The 22,105-nt window shown below is 36.8% G+C and overlaps 1 protein-coding gene across 3 annotated transcripts in view; it reads right to left on the bottom strand.

Moving 5' to 3' along the window:
- Window positions 1–6,934: 6,934 nt before the first annotated feature.
- The window catches only part of LOC126336746 (uncharacterized), a 116,148-nt gene continuing 100,977 nt past the window's right edge, over window positions 6,935–22,105 (bottom strand). For all 3 annotated transcript variants that reach the window (XM_050000743.1, XM_050000745.1, XM_050000744.1), the window contains 2 exons: window positions 10,629–10,823; window positions 6,935–9,195 (listed from right to left, as the gene is read on the bottom strand). In XM_050000743.1, the coding sequence (XP_049856700.1) occupies window positions 8,977–9,195; window positions 10,629–10,823 (414 nt within the window). In that variant the 3' untranslated portion in view covers window positions 6,935–8,976. The remainder of the gene's footprint in view (window positions 9,196–10,628; window positions 10,824–22,105) is intronic.

Here is a 22,105-nt window from a genome sequence, read left to right as displayed (position 1 = left end):
GGGGGATGATAGGTCAATATAACAATGAAAACCCACCTGGCCTTAATGTATGTTCAACTCTTGCATCTCAGCTTTTCTTCACTATAACCAGTCTCTGTTTTAGTTTTCTACATCTTTCATTGTCTTTCCCATCTATTTTTCACCGTCCCCTCCCACTTCCGTTATGTACAATGCACTTATGAGTAGCTTACTCACTCTTATTAACTTGTGTATGATGTTTTAGTAGTAATTTCCATCTTGCATATTACCCTGTCTTCCACTTTTAAGCTCTCAGATTTTCAAATCTCATCCAATGCAGTCCCCAACAATCAGTCTTTCCTTCTCATCCCATATGGTAAGTCTCCCCTGACCCACATTTCTGGGTGACTTTCCCAAAATCCACCCCTTTTCCTGGACCTCTCCAGTCCTTTTCCATCACCCTTCTTCCTTCCCCTTCAACCCTTCTGCCTGAAGATGGAGGCACTGGCTCCGAAAGCTCACCAATCACAACAGTCTTATGTGTGTGTTCTGCCACCGCTTTGTAATGATAGGTCAGCATGATGAGATGTGGATGCACCTCTGCCTGATGATGTCTCATTTTTTTAAGCATGTCTCAAGCTGTAGCAGAGTCTCACGTGCTCGTGAGTGGGACATGTAATGTGTTAGCAATTGAAACCTCACAGTCCAGTCATTGGCAGACATAAACACACTGCATGTTGCACAGCATGATGTCATTCAATGTCCACAAGATGTTCCTGTACACTTAACATTATTTTACACTAAAAACAAAGATTCCAAGACTTACCAAGCGGGAAAGCGCCGGCAGACAGGCACATGAACAAACACACAAACACACACACAGAATTACTAGCTTTCGCAACTGATGGTTGCTTCTTCAGGAAGGAGAGGGAAAGACGAAAAGATGTGGGTTTTGAGGGAGAGGGTAAGGAGTCATTACACACACACACACACACACACACACACACACACACACACACACACACACACACATCCGCACATGGGTGTGTGTGTGTGTGTGTGTGTGTGTGTGTGTGTGTGTGTGTGTGTGTGTGTGTGTGTGTGTGTGTGTGTGTGTGTGTGTACACCTGTCCTTTTTTGGGAAGTCTTTCCGCTGCCGGGATTGGAATGACTCCTTACCCTCTCCCTTAAAACCCACATCTTTTCGTCTTTCCCTCTCCTTCCTGAAGAAGCAACGATCGGTTGCGAAAGCTAGTAATTCTGTGTGTGTGTGTTTGTTCAAGTGCCTGTTTGCCGGCACTTTCCCGCTTGGTAAGTCTTGGAATCTTTGTTTTTAATATATTTTTCCCATGTGGAAGTTTCTTTCTATTTTACTTACATTAACATTATTTTACTTTAGACAGAGGGACATACTTGACTTATTGCGATGTGCTTTCATCTTGGCATGTTGCATGTTTTGTAGGAGGGGAGTTGTGATGGTTGTTCAAGTCTGATGCCAGGACATGTCAGTGCCATTCAGCCCCATCATGCAGTTGGATGAAAAAATTGGTATGTGACTGCACTAAGAGCCAGTAACTACAGACATGGAGCAATCTCCGGGTGTGAAATTTCAATGTATGTAGCATGCTTGCTGTGCTGTACTGATGGTCATCACCTCAGAAATGACGTGCTGTTGTCTGCAGAAAGACAGGAATGCATGGGCATATGCCAGGTGGAGATAATATATACTCCTGTATGGTGGGTTGCTTACCTGATTGTTTAAAGGGGGGATCTGATGTGAAGGTTGCATTGCAGGACAGGTCAATAATGCAGGTCAGTGCAATTTTCACACAACAGATCTGTCAAGCAGGTCATCCTACACAGCAGGGTCTTAAAGAAATGCATGTCTGTATCTCTGTAAATATTAGAGTTAAGAGTGTTAAGAGTGTTATAGTTGGGGAACTATGTTGGTTCTCTTGGGGAAAGACATCTCACATCTCTTGTCTATCTCCTCCTCTCTCTCTCTCTCTCTCTCTCTCTCTCTCTCTCGCATGTCTGTGTATCCATAAATAGCAGATCAAGAGCATTATAATTCCCCCTATGTTGGATCTTTTGGGAAAGGACTTGGTGTGCCATATTTGGTACACTTTGGTCCAGGGGCCTGGGAGAAGTTCCCAGATGCAAACACACATTCTGGACTATAAACATGTTAATTGGATTGACTTAAATTATTTAAATGTTTGGCTTAATGTAATTGCTACATCCTACACCAGTAATATTTTTAAAAAAATTATATGTAATATGCTTCTTTATTGTGTTTTGCTGTAGAAAAATATATTGGTACCAAACATACCCTGAGCAAACATTGAATAGAACTGGAACTTTTTTGGAAATTACCTTCTCAGAGATGAAGTAAAAATAACTTAGAAAGAGTTATTATAAGCTTGACCGTTCTACAACTTATAAAAATGGGAACAAACTAATATTGCAAACTTCTATCACAGATCCAATTTTCCTGGATTCTTTTCGTAAATCAGTTGCATCACACATCAAACATGATTAAGTTAATTTGTCATGTTCTTTGAAAATTGGATGGTTACATATGGTGCAGGTTTTGTTGGGTTTCTATTCCTTTTTCCTGTCACACATGTGGCGTCTCATTTACTCAAGCAGAAGCAGACCACAGACTGGGGGACTGGTATCTTTTTTAGTTCCTAGAACTGTCTCTATTTCAAGACAATGTGTTCTCCTAACCCACACATTGGCTTCTCTTAACTTCATATGAGTTTCAGCCCAACTGTATGCAAGATTTTTCAAAAATCTCCAAAACAATTTACTTTCAGTTCAGGTGATTAAAATCCAACTTTTTACAACCGTTGTATTGAGTATGCTATAAAAATATTACTTGGGCCTCCAACAAGAGCACCTTTCTGTTGTGTAAGTGTAACACATTCTGTCAAAACAATCTACTCCTTTAATCACATTACAGAAATCAACACATCAGATGTGTGTGTACCAGGATTTATGGTTTCTGAATCACACATTGTGGATAAAAATATATTTTTGTTGTTCTTTTTAGAGGTGGTGGTGGTGAGTAATTTGTGAGGCTGGCAAACAAATCTTTATGTCACAGGCTCTAATCATTTCACAGCAAGCAATCCAGTACCTACTTCTCTCTTGTTTTCCCACATGTTGCCAACAAAAGCGAGTATGTTCAGTAACCACCTCAACCAATTCATACAATGCAAACCTATTGTCAGCTGTTACATTGTGATCGGTATTTTTTATGTTTTCATACAGGCAAATACCATAACACATGGCAAAAGAAGTGAGCCTTTGCTCTGAATTTTATTTTTGCTTGCGCAGGGTATCCCACTGCAAAAATAAAATGTGTGAGCATTGCAAAGTGATTCAGTCTTCGATCCATACTTTGCCTTTTTTTTTTTTTTTTTTTTTTTTAGGATATGAATTTTGAAGGCACAGTTCCCTCTGAAACTAATACAATTTTCCTCAGTAATCTCATTCAGAAGATGTGTAGTGTGCCACCAGTTCACACTAAGAATGTCCCATATTTCATGACTGGGTGCTAATTTATCATTTCTCCTCCTCTTATTGTGTGTTTGGGATCAAATCATCCAATTTCAAATCGGAAAGGAGGAATTTGAATCAGATTTTGGACATCACACATCCTGAATATCAATTTTTTGGGAATAAAGACCATCAAGATTCACATCAGAGTTCTTACGGTAAATCGGTAAGTGCTTTCACCACTATGTATTTTCTCTTAGCTCTATGTTCCTCCCACAACACAGCCAAGGAGGAAACACTTTGGAGGGCCATCGCTCCCCACACAGTAAGTTTTTTTTTTTTTCTCCTTTTCAGAAGAAACTGTTGGGGGCCATCTTCCCACCAGCAAAAGAAAACTTAATCCATTACATCTACAAGCCAACTGTTACAGTGCCACCCAGCCATGAATGGGCACGTACTCCAGGACTCACCTTGGGAGTTTCCAGTTCAGGCACCAAATGTTATGCTTTTTTGTTTTGTTTTGATTTGATTTGATTTAGGGCACAAAAGACAACTGGGATCATATACACGCAAGTTAAAACTAGAGAACATGAAGACAGAGGAATTAAAAAACAACTATACATCAGACCCAATTGACATGATACAAGACAGCTAGAAAAAGGCAAGTGGAAAAATGCTAGAAAAAACACCATACAGAAACAGAGGTCCAAAACTAAAAATTAAATGGCCTTCACCATGTTGATTTGGCAGATAGAAAGTAAAAAGCAGTCGACAGCCCATGCGTCACTTACGGAAATGGCCGATAAATTAGGTGGCAAACCCAAGTGGGAATGTAAATGGTTAAAAAAATGAGCATTCCATCAGGAAGTGGTGGACGGTTAAAACTACCAGTAGTGTGATCCCTATGTGATTAGGGGATTCCACCATGCAGGTACTTGATGCCACCCCCCAGTGCGATGGGATGGCTACTGTCTTGGTTTGTGTTTGTATTGCCATTGACAATTAGTAAGGGTGGAAAGATATGTGCACAAAGGTGGAACATACACTGTACTGGAAGATCTTCCCTGCATGATCTGCACTTCTGTGAAATTTTGATGTAGAATATAGGGACAAATCCCACAATGGGGACTATGTAGTTTAGGATGAAAAGGTGTGTAAAGTGCCAAGGGGTAAAAAAAAATTGTCCAAAACTGTAAACCAAATATAGGTGTGGATGGAACCCAGTTGACCAACCAGTGGAAAGGCAGAGGAGAGGGGGGGGGGGGGGGGCAAGAAATAGTAGGATGGGCTTGCAGCATGGAAATGTAAGTAATGCAGTGATAGCTGTGGCACCATGCTTCACAAAGAGTTGTGAGCATGGGCATACTAGGGCAGGGTGGGCAAACAGCTGATGCAGGACAGTCTTACAGCTGGGCCATAAGGAACAGTATTTTATGACAATGGCCAAACACACAGGCAGAGAGAGGCAAACAGTTGAATCTGTATTTGCAATTCGAGTGTTAGCTGATGTAGGCAACAGAAAAATGAAAACGCTTGCAGACTTCCTACTTTCATTCCATAATGCCATGTGGTATGATATTGGGTAACTTTTCAAATCAAAAGTTTTCAGAGTCCAAAAGCATGTAATACCAATACATATTATCTGTGGAGTAAATTCACGGACATCCTGTAGAAACCTCTTCAAAGAACTGTGTATACTAACTACTGCCTCTCAGTATATTTACTCCTTAATGAAATTTGTCCTAAATAATATATCTCTTTTTTCCAACAAACTGCTCAGTTCATACATACAATACCAGGAACAAAAATGATCTGCAAAAGGACTTAAAAGCACATTAGTTCAAAAAGGGGTCCTCTACTCAGGAGCACCCATCTTCAATAATTTGTCAGCAAATACAAAAAAGTTAGTTAAAAATAAAGATCTGTTTAAGAGGATCCTGAAAGACTAGTGGGCAACTCTTACTCGACTGACAATTTTTTTAATAGAAACAAATTATTTATGGTTTATATTCATACTATTAGTATTGTTATTTCACCTTTAAAAAATATTTGTGTGTTCCACATCCACGAGGATCTCTTCAGCATGGACCTATAGAATGAAAATCTAATCTAATCTTCACACACGCACAGAGAATCTGCACTATGGCTACATTGACAAGTCGTCCTTGCACCACTGGTTGTGTGCCACAACAAGATGCATTGGAGAATGCTACTGGTTCAGATAAACTGATGCTAATAAATAACTGAAATACATGCTTGTACACTTTCTCCATAGTACATTTATTCCTGCTGATCATAAGTTTCAGTTGACTGATGACGTGCACAATTATAAGACAAGACACAAAAATGATTTTCTTTTAAGCTTTCCCCCTCTTTCTAGCCTCCAGAGTGGAGTCACAAACTAACACAAAGGGCTTCAATAAGCTTCCATGTAAGACAGAACAAAATTGGAAATACTATTTTTAAAATTTGAGGAGCTACTTTCAAGGACAGAAAAGTTCTGTTAGCTGAAGATAAAAAGCAGTGTTCATTGTAAAGCTGAATGACTAGTAGTACTATCCTGTTTACAGATGGTGGTTTTTTTTATTGAGACGTACCATTGCAGTCAGGTAAATATTAAGCTACCATTAGTGACAAAGAATGTAGCAGCTTTTTTTAAAAAAAGCTTCTCTTCTAATTTACTAGGTTAAATTTAACAAACATTGAAACAAGCAGTATTAAGCAGAATACAGAGTTTTTTTTAAATGCAGTACACAGATTAAGTTTCTATTTTGCTTGTCTTTTGTTCACGTGTACCTCAGTTCAATCCATATGCTTTAAAGTTGTCTTCTGTCAGTGTCTATAGAACTGATGAGCATGTGAGTGAGTGAAAGCAGTAGTATGTAATAGCACCTACACAACACCATTGTGTGCTGCATCTTGCAATGAATTTGAAATCCATAGCCTGCAGTCTTATTTGAGTGCAAAATACTGTACTAAACTTCAGAGGTATGCACAATTGACTGTGCAATACAGAACAAAACTAAAGAAACAACAAATTAAAACATACCAGATATTAAGACTTCAATGTATATAACAGATTATTTCAACATTTTGTGGCTTAATGTAATCAATGCGACAGCATCGAGATGCTGAAGCAGGTTCAGTATCCTACACGGCAAGAGGAGCATTATGCTTCAGACTTCGTCAAAATTTGAGACCATAAATTACTGAAGGAGAAATGCAACATGACAAAATCCAAGCTCAAACAGAAGTTTATTGAACATTGTTTTCCCTATTACCATTCACAAATGGAGGCAGAGGAAATAAGGCAGAGGAAATAAGGCAGAGGGAGAAAGGGGCTGTTAGATTTACTTGTAGTCACAAATTGAGATGTTGAGCAGATTAATTAATGTAATAAGGCTGTAATCTCTGAACATTGTCAGAATTAATCCACAGACTCTGAGAATGACTTTAAATACTTGTCATATTAACATTCAGTGCCTTTATTCAAATTTATAACTATCAGTTTTCAATACATAGTGATTATATCAACTTTGACAACTTCTATCAGTCTTACTTGTCTCGTCAAACATTAAATTTAAAAGGACATTATGATTCACATTTCAGGAATTGCACAAAACATGCCACGATAAATAATTTATGCATCTTACATTTACTATACACTTACTATTCTGTAAAAACATATCACAAACTATTTACAGATTTTTCATCACAAAATTTACAATGCCAAAATAGTACATTATTTACATTATTTTTTTTTTACAACACACACACACACACACACACACACACACACACACACACACACACACACACACACCATTATAATCACAGTACAGCATACTATATTGGGAACACCTATTATATTTTGTGACATTTACTGTCTCCAGAATTGACAAAAGTGTTTCCCTAGTTTAATATTTCATTTCTACAGATGGTATTCCACTTACTAATGTTAGTGTTGAAAATCTGGAATGCGTTGTCTTGGAGAAAAGGTTTTCTGGAACAGTTTGAAATTTAAAACAATTCCATAGTACAGCCTTAAATCTGTTTAAAGTTTATACACTGGTTGCTGGCTCATTTACTCAGTGAAAAAATTTAAGTTTTTGAAACATCAATCTTATTTGACAGCTCCATATGCTTAACATTCTTTACTATGTAATTTCTGCTGAGTTGCACGATTTCCTGCTTAGATGAACTTGCCAGTTACAGTGGATTATACTTTTATGTTATGTTCAGTTAACATGCAGCACTTTTTGCTTTTTGCAGGCTGACATGAAAGTATACCAATTTCATTCCTCTTCCTCAATTTTTAGTAGCTGTATGTTTCCCATTAACAAAATGAAGTATGAATTTTAACAATAGCTTTGATTGCATAGCAAGGATGAAATTCTATCACTACATTAATCTACACATTTCATAAAATATGTACTAATATACAATAACACTAACAATACTGAAAACAACACACAGTAATCTAATCAGGGTCACTGGAGTTTCACTTTCATACCTTCATTTGTAAACAATTTTCAAGTTTTCATAATAATCTTAATTACATCAACTAATTTTGCAATGGACTCTAAATAAAATCTGAGAGCAGTGGACTAAGCATGTTGAACCATAACACACATCTTTAACCTTACTTTAAATTAAACATCAAGTTTCCCTACCAACCAATCAAGTAACCATCCAGTACCTCATTGTGAATGCTTTGACAAAGAACTGACTGAACAATATAGCTTTACTTTTTTTAAAAAAAGACCTGTTTACAACATTAGTTTTGCAATACTATTTACTTCCCACATCAATGAGGCAGTCATTTGAAATCCGATTAATTCAAGTCAAAGATTTTTTTGTGTGTTAATTTAATCAGCTACCAGTACTGATGGGTATAACGCAATGGTCCAACTCCTTTATTAACCACAAGGCAATATTTGAGTTTGTTGCATTCCATATCAGGACAACCATTTGTCAGACAACATTGTTATTTTCTTTCTAAGGATTCAGGAGAAATATACTACAACTCCACTTTGTTAAGATTTTCTATACGTGACAAATTTTTGGTGTATAAAGGCAATTTATTTTAATATATGTTAACTGTAAACACTTAACAAGAGGTAACAGAAAATTGCCAGCATAAATCTGCTTTACCTGGATACTTGTGCTTAAACAGTCTCACTCATGTACATCTATTTCTTTTTCTTTAAACACATAGCAAACACACAATTTCTGTGGAGTATTTTTAGCTCAGCTATCAGAAGAAAATATTACTACAATATAGAAACTCCCATGCCCATTCCAAATGCCTGCTGCTTATTCAATGATTCAAACTCACAGCTATAAATCATACATTGCCCAATTACATAACTTCCATTTACTAATGGTGTTAAATAGTAACCACAAGGACAAAACCTTAGCAGTAGCTTGTATTATTCTCCAAATCTTTTGAACTGGACATTGCACAATTGCAATGTTAATTTTGAAATGCACTGTCTTGGAAAGTTTCAGTTACATATACATGAGTGGTAAGTTCTTTTGAGGTAATAGCATTGTAGGCATCAAATTGTTCTTAGCATAGTATGTGCCTGTTAGCCATGTGCCATGACCAGGAATAAAAGGGGAACTACTCATTGGTAACTCTGCAGGCCAGACAAGATACCAAGCTCCTTGAGCTGGCTCTGGTGGTGTTGGCAACTCATACCAATGTCCACCTTCACTCACATCCCCCTGCAACAGAAAATATTGAAGTAAGTAATTAAGTGAGTTAAGTGAGACAGAGAGAAGCAGCATCAGTATCAGATAGTAGTGAAACTAAGAAAAAGACAGAAAATTCAGAGAACAAACTTAAGAAACCTATTAAAAACTGATTTTTATGAAAGCAATTTTCTATTGCAGTGCATTAACCTCAAATGGAAATCCCTTTCTGGTTGAAATATTAAAAATAAAGTTACATTTTTTCCTCATACAAAGTTCTCACTATTTTCTGTTTATGTGGCACACTATCTTCCTGTTTTGTATGTTTTGGCCTTTTGCCTAAAGATTATAAAATCAGTACATCAATTTCTACATCAAATAACATTTCTTTAAAGAAACTGAATTTTCAAGGCATTTACAAGTTATTTAGGAATAAAGGAGAGGTTTCACCAAAAGGCAGAAGTGCTGAGTCTCAGTAAACAGATAGGTGTATGCATGTGTATGTTTTTCCTAGAGCTAGAAAAAGGAAGTGCATTCCAAAAGCTAGCCAAGTTCCATACCTTTCATTTGAGTGCCTATCAATGATGCAGCATGTCTGCCTTTCGGTGAGTCATCTCCTTTATTCCTAAATAACTCAATTTTCAATCAGGACTTCCTGCCCATTATTTTCATGGCATTTAATGGATTGCTTTCACAGTCAAAGGGCAACCAAAGAAGAAAATTCACAATATATTAGACAAAAACTGAAAGGTATGTGAAATAGCCAAGACAGTATGTCAACAAATGTTTATTCTACATTTTAGCTGAAGAATCAGTTATGAGATAACTTTGTAAATGATGTACACTGTATTTATTGAATGTGGACTGAAGTGTGGGAACTAATTTTTAGGGACATCTGAATTATTTTAAAAAGAAACCAGCTGATGTTGGGCACAAATTTGTTATTTTGATTGAGGCTTTAGTGCAACATTTCATACCAGATACAAGAAGTCAAGTTATTTATTTTGTCAGAAAAATTATGACCAATGTTTTCTGATATTCAAAAGGATTCTTCATAGTAATTGATTTGAAAGGCTAAAACATTAACTTCCAGAACAGACGTATGGTAATGAGGAATCAGGATTTGAAGAGTAAATTATTGTAACAAGCAAACTTTCCTACAGATTTGGCATTTCCATTTCCCAGACTTCTAATTTCCACATGCAGACCATTGTTGAGAATGAAGATGCCTTAGTTGCTGTAAATGTGTAACTCTCCAATCTTCGAGAATCATTCTAGTGGATGCATAGATTCTACTATTGAGAGCAGAAAAGAAACATGACTATAAGAGTATACAGTCCATTTTTGACCCAAAAGCAGTTCTTCACAACCAGTCACATTTTCACCTTGGCCCATGAGGTGAGTACTGATTATCACAATTATTCAAGGCAAACAAAAACATGTAGAAAAACACTTTTACAACTCACATTTGATGGGATCCATCTCCAGTATGGATCCTTCTTCCATCTACCCTCTATGCACTGAATATTAGAAGGATCTGGTGGAGGCCCTCTCAAATAATAGTGAGCAGTTAGTGCTGCCTTCTCATTTTCTTTGAGTACTGGATCCCTCCATGGCAAATTTGGTGGTGGTGCTGGGAACCAAATCCAGCGTAACAACAACTGAAATACAAGAAAGTATTGAATTCTTCATTTACCTCTTACCATTTACAGAGAAATAAGTGCAGTCATTAAATATATAATTGATATTTTTAAATGGAATTCCTTTTTACTTCCACTTTTCAGAAACATTATTATAAACTACCATAATGCTGAAAATGTTTTTTCAAATAGTTCTACCATAATGTAAAATGGATGTTTCAGTAAGCAGCCGTAAATGTTAACTCTGGAAATAATACAAGGAAATCATGAGAAGATACTGGAAGCATACTAAAGTTTTACATATGCTATGCAAATTTACTGTACATCAATCTGTGTCTCAGTATATGTAAGTCCAGTTTGCATCTAGTGTTGTGAAGGTGTATATTCTCTTGGTGTCCAATTCATTTAAGTTTTTTTTTTCTCAACAAAGCAATGCTGTACAGATGTATTGGTTTACAAAGTCCAGTACCTCGAACCTAATACGGAAGGATCAGAATTGTTTCTTGGGTTATATATTGTTGCTTGTTCTGACTATTTGGCTTCAGATTTTCATAACTTCACTGACGTAACTGGAATGTCCATTTACCAGTACTGTATGCTGTAGGAGATGTGAGACTAAAATAGGTCAAAACAAGCCACATTCAGATACTCAGCTGACTGCATCTGTCCATTTCCCACATGAAATAGCACATTATGCTATTCTTTTGCAAACATGGCTAGTATGTTCCTCCCAGTTTAATTTTTTAATCCATGTGAAAGCCTCATAATTTTTCTGGTTTACCTTCTACAGCTTTAGTTAACCTCAGAATAGCTCCTATGTTTTATCAGGATTACAATGGAGTTGGGTAGAAGAAAATCATTCTTTCAGTGTGTTTCTCTCTGCTGTGAACACTGCACAAATTACATTTAAAATATAAAATTAATATTCACACACTATGACAAATATAATTTTGGACTATTTTCACACATGAAACATGTTTCCCACTATTCAAGTAAATGATTTTTGAATTTAATACTGGTCTTGCACCAATAATTTGCTACATATAAACATTAAAAACTGATCTTTAATTTACCTATTACTTCTGTCACAGACTTAGAATACACAAATTATCAAACATACACAGGCTGGTTTACAATATAGATGTACACCTGACTGAAATGTTCAAATGTGCATGAATGAAATACAATGAGTTATAATTCAGAACAAGACTTTTTAACATTTCTTCAAAAATTTGTCTCAAGTAATTAGTACTTATCAATTCACCCATGTTTGATCAACCATAATGGATCTGAACAGAAAGTAATTTTCTTCCAAGTGATTAATTACATTGTGGAGGAGGTGGTAAATATTATGAAGTTTTATTTGTAGTTGGTTTACATCTTGTATTACACTTTCAAAATACATTAACTTATTTCAGATTTGGGACTACGTCAAAAATATAGATTGGCATGCATAATTGTGTTTCACTATTTAATATCTGGCTACATGGCTGCCTAAGAAGTTACAAAACAATTTATTGGATTAATAATGAGTCCAACTGAATAAATTCACTTCATGTTTTGCTATAGACCTCACTTTTTGGATGTATCTGGAGTGCCAATGTCAATGTCGCACTATTCACATTGCCAATGACATGCATAAATTGCATTTATTCAGATGTTGACATACATAACATACTCTTCTGTAAAGCCAAGCACATTAAAAAAACCACTTAAAGGGTATGAGGAAGTGAACCTACCGAGATCAATCTGCCTAACAGATTAATGACAACACATGTTCCAACATTTCTACGGAATCCAAACTGATCTTCCCCGAGGTTGGTGGAAAAACTGATAAAAAGGGAAGATCAGTTTGGATTCCGTAGAAATGTTGGAACATGTGAGGCAATACTGACCCTACGACTTATCTTAGAAGAAAGATTAAGGAAAGGCAAACCTACGTTTCTAGCATTTGTAGACTTAGAGAAAGCTTTTGACAATGTTGACTGGAATACTCTTTCAAATTCTGAAGGTGGCAGGGGTATAATACAGGGAGCGAAAGGCTATTTACAATTTGTACAAAAACCAGAGGACAGTTATAATACTTGGGGGACATGAAAGGGAAGCAGTGGTTGGGAAGGGAGTGGGACAGGGTTTTAGCCTCTCCCCAATGTTATTCAATCTGTATATTGAGCAAGCAATACAGGAAACGAAAGAAAAATTTGGAGTAGGTATTAAAATACATGGAGAAGGAATAAAAAGTGAGGTTCGCCAATGACATTGTAATTCTGTCAGAGGCAGCAAAGGACTTTGAAGAGCAGTTGAACGGAATGGACAGTGTCTTAAAAGTTGGATGTAAGATGAACATCAACAAAAGCAAAACGAGGATAATGGAATGTAGTCTAATTAAGTTGGGTGATGCTGAGGGAATTAGATTAGAAAGCGAGACACTTAAAGCAGTAAATGAGTTTTGGTATTTGGGGAGCAAAATAACTGATGATGGTCGAGGTAGAGAGGATATAAAATTTAGAATGGCAATGGCAAGGACAGCCTTTCTGAAGAAGAAAAATTTGTTAACATCTTGGTAGGACATGTTCTGAGGCATCTAGGGATCACCAATTTAGTATTGGAGGGCAGCACGGAGGGTAAAAATCTTATAGGGAGACCAAGAGATGAATACACTAAGCAGATTCAGAAGGATGTAGGCTGCAGTAGGTAGTGGGAGATGAAGCTTGCACAGGATACAGTAGCATGAACAGCAGCAATAAAAACCAGTCTCAGGACTGAAGACCACAACAACATTGCTATGTATTATTAAGGAATCATTTACCAATAACAACGGAGGCAACATCACCTCTGCCTAGTTAAATGTCTTCTTGGGGAGTAGTGGGTACTGATTAACTATGTATTATATGGTCAGTAATTCTGTTAGAGTATTTACTATTACTTATTTTCTGATTTGAAGTCATTAGCTAATTAATTCTGCTGTCAGCATCATTAAATAGAACATTATAAGGTAATTAGCAAATTTATTTACCTTAAGCAGTTAAGGGTGTTTCTACAGCTTAATGTAGTACAATGACATTGTATCAAGAAAACTTCATTACATTGTACTTTATCTTTGCGAAGTAGTTGTATCTGGACTCAACAGTAAGAAACACACATTGTAAGTAACTTAACACTAAGAACATATCAGAACTGATGCTATACAGCGACACAGAAGACAGCGCGGACTTATGTAGCACTATACTCTTAATTAACAATGATTTTAAACACACAGAGCACTCTAAGATTAATTTTGTGATACTGAACTTTGTTTTTTACACACACACACACACACACACACACACACACACACACACCACACACACACCACACACACACACACACACACACACACACACATTCTCCTAACTTATGTGCCATACAATTATATTCTTTTGTAGGTACATTTAGCACCAATGTAAATTCTGTCTGCCAAATGTGTTGGGAATAGAGTTATTAGCAAAGAAGCACTTAATGCAAATTCAGGATTGCCTGGTGTCACAGTTTTACTGCTGGAGCAGAAAAAAACATTATAAGCAGTAAACTTTTTTGCTTTTGTCATTTGGGGTATCAGTAAGAAAAAGTTTCATAAAGGTTTCAAATTGTGTGTAAAGTTTGTTGCAAGTGCTTAAGTGCACTAATTCTCAAATACTGGATGAGTAAAATCTGCATATTTGCACCCAGACCCACCCGTTTGCTAGTTAGGTGATTCTTACCCCGCAACAAATCTTTCTGGATGGAAGTGGTGTGTATCAAGTTTGGTTGACATCAGCCAAGTAGTTCTGGAGATGTGGAATATACATAACATACATTTTTGTATGTATGAACACCTTTTTCATGATCTGATTTTGATAAAATATAGCCTATAAAATATGCTACCTAGACTGTCATTACCAGTGAGAAACTCTGCAAAGATCCACCTAATAATTTTCAAGATTAGTATGTTCAAAGACTGTCAGACAGTTTTACAGATTTTTTACTAGTATAAACAGATGTGCCATTTTTCTGATATTTCTGAACTGTCTTACTGATCTGCTACGGATAGCATGTAATAATCGATCTGACAGATGAGGTTTCATTAAGGTGACAGGTAAATAACTCACCTGTCATTAACACACTAATTGTGAAAATAATGAAATGTACAGTAATAATTATGCTTAATTATTAATTACAGGAAGTAAAAATTATTTCACATTTGCAATGCTGATACAGACTGATTTTCTTGCAAACACCTACATTTCCAGTATTTTTGCTGTATAAGTGCTTTCTTGTTTTATTGGAGTTAAGCAATGGGAAGAGATCAGTGATTAACATTTATACCAGTTATCACCAATTAAAGTTTATATGTAGCTGCATTTTTCAATTTTTCTTGGTGGGTATTAGGTGGTGGTATGAGGAAGTATTTACTGTTGCTATGCCCTGATTAGGCACTGGTTCAGAGTTACTGTAATAATGACAACAAGCTCTGTGAATGTAACTGAATGGATGTTTAAGTAATATCTTTTGAAAGTTTGATGAAAGTCTCGTAAGAAAGAAATTAGAGAAGAAATTATGTACTCTTGTCCTGATCTGAAAGATACAGTGTTAGTTATGTGATTCAGAATGTTGTGTTATGATGGTCAGGTGAATGATTTGCTACTTTTGTCATATTTTAATTATGTTGAGCTATGAATCATCATGGATTTATTGTGATATGGTATAAGTATTTGACATAATACATGTTAGGCATTGTTTGTGAGTTGTTATGCTGTTGTTACAGTAGTTCACAGGTAAAGATAGTTATATGGATTATGGTGGTGGTGGTGGTATAGTAGGGATTATTGTGTTGTAAGATGGTTAAGCTATGTTTGGGGCTTCATATCACAGAATGTAATAGGTCATGCTCATGCAGCCATGTGGAATGGATTGATGGTAATTTCACAAAATTTAATGAAAGAATTTGTGACGAGAGAAAATGTCAATGTTGTGTACAGCTAATTTTGCCAGCATGAGAATGTAGCAATGTCTGAATTAAACTGTAAACTATGTATGAGTAGAGGTGTGGGATAAAGCAAAAATAATTCAGTGGTGATTAACTGCACTTTTAATCATAATGAGAGATTCCAATTACCATCTGCAACATGTATCATCAAATGCAAAGAAGAAACCAGTAACTTGAGTTTACAATTGCATAATTTGAGAAATGGGGTTGGGGGGGGGGGGGGGTACCATAACTGATTATGGGGGAACATTAAATAAAAGTAAAGTATGGTAGACATATTAATTAAAAGATATTAATTTTCATTGGTTAACTAAGAAAGCACATTTTGTAATTAACTATTACTCTGTTAGCAAATTCTAGTACAGAACATGATACACTGCTCAGAACTTCACAAACTTTTTGTTCTTTACTATAAACTGTGGTTTTCCTCTAATTTCAAAGTACCATCAGTCAAACCGTAACTGTACTGAAAACTATGCCATGAAACTTCAAATTAAAATTATCCTATGTAAAACTGCTTTTCAGAACATTGTCGCAGCTTTAATTCGGCTTAAAAATATTTACCAAATTACTACAATTTCTGTCTAAATGAATTTGCCAATATTGTGTCAAAAAGCAAGGGAGAATGTTAGCAGAAATGTAAATTCATTTATCTGTCTGTAGTAATGGTTCATGACACACAGTTGTCTAATTAGTGACCTGAAAATGTTTTGCTACCTAAATTTTAATGGCTCTGAGCCAACCTAATGACATCACACACATCCACGATCGAGGCAGGATTCGAACCTGTGACCATAGAGGTCGTGTGGTTCCAGACTGAAGCGCCTAGAACTGCCAGGCCAACAAGCTGGCCAATTTATTGTATAAATCCTGTAATCACATTTCGTAGTAACACATCATGTGCTCTGTCAGATTTATACCTTAAATATAATATCAAATATTTGTTATTCAAACAATACTGTGAAATATGCTCATTGTCTTATGCTATTTATACTTTGCTGGTAACACCTCCCAAGTTACTGCAGTTTTAGCCACAGTTAAGGCAGCTAGTTGCACTGGGTGTTGTCAGAAATATGTTTAATTGGTGTAATAAACAAAGAGTAATAACTTAGATCAGTGTACAGGTTATGCTTAATGCAAATAGTAAATACCCCAGTACACTTACATCTTTCTATCAAATAAGTATATTATCAAAGTTTTTCTTACTTTTGCATTCACCATTTGAGCTTCTCTCTCCCAGAGATCAATACTGGCATTTTTTCCCAGTTTAATCACACATGATTTTTATTTTTTTTATTTGCAATGATTACAATGTTTATTATTTTCAGACATTTTGAGTGATAGCTGTTTTACACAAAGTAATAATTAACTTGGAATCTTACTGTTGGAGGTATTGCTCTTACCAACTTAGCTATCCAGATGTGTCAGGATCTTCCCAACAAAGGCTTAATTCTCAGAGAAATAATCTACCTTTACTGGCATGATTAAAGATATGAGGGCAGGTCATGAGGTGCTTGAATAACCCAGCCAGTAAGAGCATTTCCTGTGAAAGGCAGGTTTCTAGTTTTGAATCCTGATTCCACTTAACTGCCACAAAGTTCTGAAGTAATTACAGTCTTTGATATTTCACTTTCAGAGATCTTTTACACTACACTATACAGTTTTGCTAGAGAAAGGTGAATCTCTTCGAACTACATCATTCCACATTTGAAGCATACATTATGATCTTCTGGAATCCACAATATAGTCCCTGCAAATATCAGGTGTGCTCTTGTCTATTGGGTTATGTTTTGGCTGTTTATGAATACAGCAGATGAACTATACTACTAAAAGTTTCAAGCTGATATATAACTAACCCCCCGTGTAGAACCAAGTAATCAAAAATAATCTCTTGAGTTGCATTAGCACTTCTATTAGAATAACACCAATGGAGGTACAAGAAAATATAATCCATGACTAGAGCACTATCTTTACCAGGAATCAGCTGTTGTGTATCTTACTCAGCAATGCTGCCACCTTTCCACGTTTGCACACAGTGTATTTCATTAACAAATATGGTTAGTTATTGGGATAGTAAAATCATCTATTTTTGTGCAAAACAAGTACTGCACGGATTATTATATTCCATCCCAACAGTGCTGTCCCTCCACCTACAATGTAGCAAAGAGGAGGAACATCTTCAGGTTGTAATGACTGGTATGAATATGACCATGTGCATCCCAGGAGCCCACTGGATCTTCATGCCACTTGCTTGAAGCATTTAATCCATTTAAGAATTCTTTGGCCTGGTGGCATCCACTGCAGCCAGGGGCTCTCTCCACAACTGATGCCCATTCACAGCAACTCCCACTTGGCACAGTGAATGTTGCCTGTTATCCGAAGGAAATATGCACGAATATGCAGAAATAACACAAAAAGAATGGCAGCTAGGACCATCCTGAATAAAACACTCATGCCAAGCTGCCTTCCGTAATCTAAAATATTAACATTTTTATCCCTGTAGATATACAGAAAAATTTTAAGGCAATATTTTATAGAAGACACACTTCTTCATTCATATGATACAAGAAATAAAGGGCAGCTGAGCATTATACCCCACAGACAGAGAGCTGTTGGAAAAATGTCATCAGTACTCAAGTGTACAACTCAAACTGTCTTCGTAAGAGTCTACAGGATAATGAGTTAAAAGACATTCCAGTAATTTCTAAAGGATTATTTAAGGATATGGTTCAAATGGCTCTGAGCACTATGGGACTTAACATCTGAGGTCATCAGTCCCCTAGAACTTAGAACTACTTAAACCTAACTAACCTAAGGACATCACACACATCCATGCCCGAGGCAGGATTCGAACCTGCGACCGTAGCGGTCCCACAGTTCTGGAATGAAGTGCCTAGAACCACTCGGCCATACCAGCCGGCATTTAGGGATAAAAGAAGTTCATAGTGTAGAGGAATATATCTGTAAATATAATGAGGAATATTATTACCTGTATGTACATGCTGTAATCATTTGAGTATATTGTATGAATCATATGTTTTTGTACATCTATTCTGTAGTCATCCGAGTTAAAGAGTAAAAATTGGCAGTGGGTTACTGGGCAAACCATTCTCACACTCTTGATTATCTCAGAAGCCAACCAACAAACAAGACATGTTTGAACACCAACATTGGTACCACCTTGGCGACAGCATGCTGAGGAATATCTAAGCATGTTATGGTGAGTGAAATGGAGTAACATGGTGTTAACACTTAGTGTGTAACAGATGTTAACATTAGGATGCTTGCGAGGAAACTAATGTATTTTGGGCATAATATTACTCCAAACCAGTTGCAATGAATTTCTACAGTATCATCTGAAAATTTTAGTAATTCTTGTCTTCCAGTTGCTGCCTCTGTTTATCATATTTTCACAGATTAAGTTGTTATGAATTATTCTTCATAAAAGCACAACTCCACTAAACATAGCGTTAGACTGTCTCTCTAAATGTTTCAATTAGCATGACTTTTACTCCACTATGAATGCAAAATTACACGTTCATCTTTTGGGTTTATTTTGATGTAAATTGGCTGTGAAAGAAATATAAAAGCAAAAATGGTGTGTTTTCTTATCTGTCTCAATACCAGAATTTCTTTTCTTTCTCTTCTTTCCCCCTCCATGACAATTTCGGTTAAATTGAAGTTTCATCTGTGTATTCACAATTTAACACTAGCAATACCACTGTGTGTATTTAAAGTAGAACACCTAATAAGTCTATAACTGTTCTGAAATCCAACTACATATTTGTACACACAAATTATAACTTCAAAAACCAGACATTTTAGCCAGTCCACATGTGATGGTAGTTACCTATGACCAGCACAGAAACTGTTAAATGTCACCCTGTAACAGATTTTGATTTCGCAATTAATTTGGTTACTGGTTTGTATTTATTTCATAGTGGAGAAATTTATTTTAGTTTTGTAAGGCTTATTTTTCATTCCTCATAGCCTCAAAATTAAGCTCACTCTTTTGCAAATAAAAGTATGCATGCAATGCCAAACTTTTCTTAAAAGTTTGTTTTAGTACTTTTCTATGAATTCTTGGATAATCTCTTGACTAACTTCCTAGCACTTGTTAACTACTAAATGTAAGATTAATTCTATGATGTAGGGGATTAAGCATGAGGGGTTTCATTTCTAACACACTGACAGGCAGAATTGAATTTAAGTTTGTCACTTCCACCACTCATTCCTCTCCAGTGCCTACAGACTGTTGTCATGATGCAAGAGCTGCACTCCACCAGCACTACCTTGTGAGCCAGCACACTTTACACAGCCGTGGCTGCTAGGAGCACCAGTCTCACAGCACAGCCAACAGGGATCAGCAGCTAAGGACTGTTCAGGACATTCATTGGCATGCACATCCTAGATGAGTGCACGCGGTTCCATTTTCTTCCACCAAAGCTACAACAACAGCCAATTGAAAACTTGTAGCTCTAAGCTGCAGCCCTCGAAGGCAGAATCATCACAGCCTACAACCGAGGATCACTGTTGACATCACTCAAGACTTTGCAGTTTCAGTAATCACCTCACTGTATGGACACATGACAGCGTTCTGATAGGCTGCCCAAAGAGTGATAATTGGTGACTGTGCCGCACTTCATCCAGGCTGTAGAAATTCTATTTTGGACTTAGAAATCTCAGCAGGGGCTTCATTCTCTATTCCAGAGGAACTAATGTCACCAAGTTGTGGAACAAAACTTTTAACTTCTTTTATGAGGAGTGTTCTTTCATTTAAGTTCAAGTCCTAAAGAAACCTGATGTCTAATTCAATTCTGCAATTCTTCATTGAACTTAAGCCATGTTTCCATTGTTACATAGTTTCTCCGTGTTAATGAGACTGTCAGTTGTTGGACTGTAAATAAATGTGTTAAGTGCTACCCGATTTTCCACAGTAGTTATGTCTGGGGTACCAGACATTGGTGACGAGATGTAAAAATTGTGCCTAGACGCTGTTGCAGGATGACTTTTCAATATATCAATGGCAGCTGACCCTGTGGATGTCACATATCCAGTGACCATTCTGCTACAGAATGATGCACAAGACATTGGTGGAATGGCTGGCAGCAATTACACAATCGACTCCAGAAGTGGCAGGACAGCTGGCCCAAATCAGTTCATCAGTGCAAATCATTGGAGTGATGCTGCCTCCTTCCAAAGCTCGACTGCAAGCAAGAACCCTGGTCGTGCTACATAGTAGGCAAGGAACAACATTTCCTGGTTCATGACATAACAGGTTATATGCAGAAATGCACGTTCTTACTGACAAATGCAAGCCCTGCAATTTACCAGCTTTTACAGGAACTACACCCAGAGGCAGAACCAAACAACCCTTCCCTATATTTTCCTTAAGTCTAATTTGAGCGAATATTTCGACTCCCAGGTTCATGTCACAGCTATCTGTCAAGTTCTTCAACAGTAATAAACATACTCAGAATAACATTGCAAATGGTTTGCAGGGATTGAACCAGGTATGCAGATTCCAATGCTCCAAGCCACAATGCAAACAATCTTATTCCTCCAAACTAGTTCGGGATGTAGTGTTTGTGCATTCACCTGACTACGTCTCAAGACGTGACCTGCTGGAGCTAAAAGCATGTAACATGCAATTCTCACATATGGAGAATCTACACAGGACCAAGACGTACTAACCACAGTTATGAACAGTACTTGGGCAATGCCAATTGTGATAGTGGAAGAACCAAATGGAGTACTTTGTATTTGTGGGGATTTAAGAGGATAGTAAATTCAAAACCAGTACTGGTCTCGTGTCTGATTTCCAAGTTAGAACAAAACAGGAACTGTCTCACTAGGGGGTGCCCTACTTCCTAAGGTTGGTGTTACAGATGCAGATGTACGATTACCCTTGGATGCAGACACTAACTCAGTGCAAGTCGTTAACACTCCATTAGGTATGTATCAGTGTAATGGCCTACCATTTGGAACAGCTAGTGTGCCAGCTACATTCCAAAGATACCTGGAGAACTTAATCAAGAACTGAATTATGTGAACGACATTCTCATTGCAGATACAGATGTCACAGACCTCACAAAGAATCTAACAACTTTTTTTAGTGATTTCACAATTTAATATCCATTACCACATAGACAAGCGTGAAATTTTTGGGTGACAAATTGAGTTACTTTAGTGCTTTAAGAAGCCGCCCAACCCCTCAGTATGTGACAATTTTAAAATGGCCAGTATCCAAGAACAGGTCCCAGCTTCAGTCAGTATTGAGTCAAATGAACTATAACTG

The sequence above is a fragment of the Schistocerca gregaria genome, chromosome 2, assembly GCF_023897955.1.
Source record: "Schistocerca gregaria isolate iqSchGreg1 chromosome 2, iqSchGreg1.2, whole genome shotgun sequence".
Classification (NCBI taxonomy): domain Eukaryota; kingdom Metazoa; phylum Arthropoda; class Insecta; order Orthoptera; family Acrididae; genus Schistocerca; species Schistocerca gregaria.
This window is presented reverse-complemented; position numbering and strand designations above follow the sequence as displayed.